The sequence below is a fragment of the Lipotes vexillifer genome, unplaced genomic scaffold (assembly GCF_000442215.2).
Source record: "Lipotes vexillifer unplaced genomic scaffold, Lipotes_vexillifer_v1.1 scaffold311, whole genome shotgun sequence".
NCBI lineage: Eukaryota > Metazoa > Chordata > Mammalia > Artiodactyla > Lipotidae > Lipotes > Lipotes vexillifer.
This window is the reverse complement of record NW_006791012.1, coordinates 3,580,552-3,583,864: the sequence shown is the minus strand read 5'-3', so window position 1 is coordinate 3,583,864 and position 3,313 is coordinate 3,580,552. Positions and strand designations below refer to the sequence as shown.

The following is a 3,313-nucleotide window of genomic DNA, read 5'->3' as shown; positions in this document are numbered from 1 at the left end:
TACAACCTTTACCGTTTCTCAACTGGACCGTGTTCGGGAGAACACTGGTTTGGTTTGAAGAGAGACTATTTGGTTTGCAAAACAATGAGCAAAATTTCTTACTTCATTAGCGGTTTCTTCTGAAGTGGTGGTGACATAATTTTTAAAAGTTCTCCTTTAGGGGTAACCAGGGAGGCTCGGAGAAACCCGGAATCCCCTTTCTAGCCCTGGTCTGAGAGGATGCGATGCAGTTTAAAGAATTTTCCTGATTCTCGCAAGTTAATCTGAAGTTAAGGCTCAGTTCTCAGTCATTTTACGAGAGAATGCTTTGCATCAGTGAGTAACTGACCGACTTTTTTGGGGGGCAGGGGTGGGGAGACAAGATGATGATGGGCTCAAGGTAGAAACTGCAGCCTACATGGGAAGTTTGGCTTTAAGAAAAGTTAAAGCGATCTCGTTTTGTGGTAGAAGTTCGTTAACTAGCTCACCTCCTATACATAATAACTGACTGCAGGTTAAAATACATCTGGCAAGGTTTCATCATTCTGACATTCCATTTCCACAGGAACCTGAGGAAGCAAACTCGTTAGCCACAGGCAAGCTCAACCAAGAGAAAGATGGTCTTCGGAGCTCCTGGAAAAGCCAACGACAAAACCCACCAAAAAATCAGCAGTTCCCACTGAAGGCGCCTTGGAACTGGAAGAGGTGGGCAGGAAGGACATGAAATCAACACCTGTATGATGAGACGGTTAGCTTGATTACAGATTGTTAATAATACACGAGGGTCTAGGCGGCGGTTCCTTGCCTTAGAACACTGTGCGCACACGTGGGTGAGACTGATGCAGGGGTGCAGAGTCCACCAGGCAGGTTCCCCAGGCTGGAACGGCGCCTTGGGTACCCGGGAGCGGGCAGAGATGAGAGGATGGAGGAGACAAGTCCCCTTGGGGCTGTGGATGGAGGGCGGTGGGGAGGGAAACCGCGTCACACAGCTGCTTTGTGCTTCCCGCCGCAGCACCTGCACATCACTCCGCAGTGGTAGCAGGCCCGCAGGGGCAGGTAACAGCACATACAGGGGGCCAAGAAAGACAAGGCGATAAGGGCCATCCACCGGAGGCAAAACTTCTCGTCGCTAGTATCGCACGAGCACGGGTCTGTATAGTCCCCCTCGGGGTCCGACATACAGTGATAGAGCATGCTGTCCGCACACCACATACAGCTCACCCGGCGGATGCAAGTTCTCACGGAGTCGGGCGCGTCCTGACAGCGGCCCCTCCGGTTCTCCTCGTGGTTGAACATGTCGCGGCAGTACTCGCACCGAGAGCGCTCCCCGTCCTCTTTCCGCCGCCGGGACTTGCCCCGGGAGGGCTGGGTCTTGATCACGCTGCCTCCGCGCCCTTTAGGGTCCTCGCCGAGGCCAAAGTCTGAGGAGTCCACGTAGGGGTAGTTGTAGTCGTGCTTGGGGACCTCGCCCTTGGCGAAGCGCACGTAGGAGTCCGCGTCCTCCGAGGGGTCCAGGTATTTGCCCCTCACCGGCGCGTGCCGGTAGTCCTCGTAGCCCGTCATCCAGATCTTCTCCCGGGGGTTGATGCGCACGATCTCCTCGTCGTCGTCCGGGAAGCTCACCTGGCGGTAGGGCCTTGGCATCGGCTGCCCCAGGAAAAAGGAGGCGTTACTTCATAGCAGTGGCAAAACAAACCTCCGACATGCATCTTTCACCTTGGCAAAGGCATTGCTTTAAGGAACTGACCCATCCTGTAATTACTGAACAGCTTGTGGGTCAAAGATGTAGTTCAAATTGTGAGTCCCAATCCCTTCCTGGGTCAGGAAGTCAATTTAATGGGTGGAGACCAGCATTTCCCCCCTTTCTGTTGCACTATTACCATATATGGGGGGGAAGAATACACAGAGTAAGAGTGAATTTTCAGAAGCTGGACATGCCCAGATCACAAAGCAGAACTTGAGGCTTCCCTAGAATATCCTCAACCTCCCTTCTGTGACCCCCGCCCCTAAGGTAAGGAACAGTGACCCCTATCCTGATTTCTAACAGCTTAGATCAGTTTCACCTGTTTTTGTACGGCATGCTCTCTTTTTTAAGACTGGTTTCTTTTTTTTTTTTCCAGAGAAACAGAAGAACACTGGAGTGCACTGCATGTTACGAGGTAAGTACCCTTGTTATCTTTGTGTACATAACATGTGCCTACTGGGCCATGATATAAAACGCATGTGGCACTGTGGGTCATATGCAAAACAGCAAACTATGAGGCTCAGAAGTACCTTGCAATCTGGCTGGGAAGATAAGATGTTGAGATATGCAAAGGGTAACAGTACAGGCTCCAGAGGCCAACTGTGTTTGAATCCTGCCAGGATCTCACAGGTGGTGAAGGTGGTGAGCAGCAGAGCTGGAATCTGAGCCCGGGATGGCCCAACCCAGGGCCACACCCTCTAGCCTTCCAACCCAACCTGCATCCCTTAGGGAGGAATAGTCATCGCTGCAGGTTGTCCTGCTACAGTTTGCATCAGTGCCTTGTCCAGAGGAGCAGGTGCTGAATACATAGTTATTGAGTTGATGCAGGTAAGCCTGCCTTGCACAGGGCATCCCAGTTGTGGCAAACAATGAGATTTTCCACCTTCGACGCCCTTTGAGCATGAAGCCTTTTTTGTACGCGGGCCTCTCCTGCTGCGGAGCACAGGCTCCGGACGCGCAGGCTCAGCGGCCATGGCTCACGGGTACAGCCGCTCCGCGGCATGTGGGATCCTCCCGGACCGGGGCACGAACCCGTGTCCCCTGCATCAGCAGGCGGACTCTCAACCACTGCGCCACAAGGGAAGCCCCGAGCATGAAGGCTTTTTAAGGGGTGAAGAGCATGGCTCTGAGCAAACCCACTGGAGTGGAATTCGGACCATGAAATTTACCAGCAAGTCGCTAAGCCTCAGACTTGGTTTCCCTGACGATCAAACTGCATAGGGCTACTGAAAGAATGAAGAGAAAGAATCTGTGCGGTGTCAGCATGGGGCCGGTCACACAGGATGTGCTTGGTACCTGTTGCCAATATTGTCCTAGAATTTACCACATGGTAATTAGCTTTACTCATCACTTCCCACCAGACTGTGAGCTCCTTGAGGGCAAGGGCCACGTCTCACAAGCTTTGACTTGCCCTAATTCCTGCCAGATTCTTCACGTCAGAGTTTCCAACTTTGGAGAATCACAATCCTTCATTATTTCAAAACAAATCTTGGGGGGCTTCCCTGGTGGCACACTGGTTGAGAGTCCACCTGCTGATGCAGGGGACGTGGGTTCGTGCCCCGGTCCGGGAGGATCCCACATGCCGCGGAG

The 3,313-nt window shown here is 52.7% G+C and overlaps 1 protein-coding gene across 1 annotated transcript in view; it reads right to left on the bottom strand.

Annotated features, from left to right (window-relative positions):
• Positions 1-891: 891 nt before the first annotated feature.
• SPRED2 (sprouty related EVH1 domain containing 2) overlaps positions 892-3,313 on the bottom strand; it is a 52,757-nt gene continuing 50,335 nt past the window's right edge. The window contains exon 6 of the mRNA XM_007464101.1: positions 892-1,626. Within this exon, the coding sequence (XP_007464163.1) occupies positions 961-1,626 (666 nt within the window). The 3' untranslated portion in view covers positions 892-960. The remainder of the gene's footprint in view (positions 1,627-3,313) is intronic.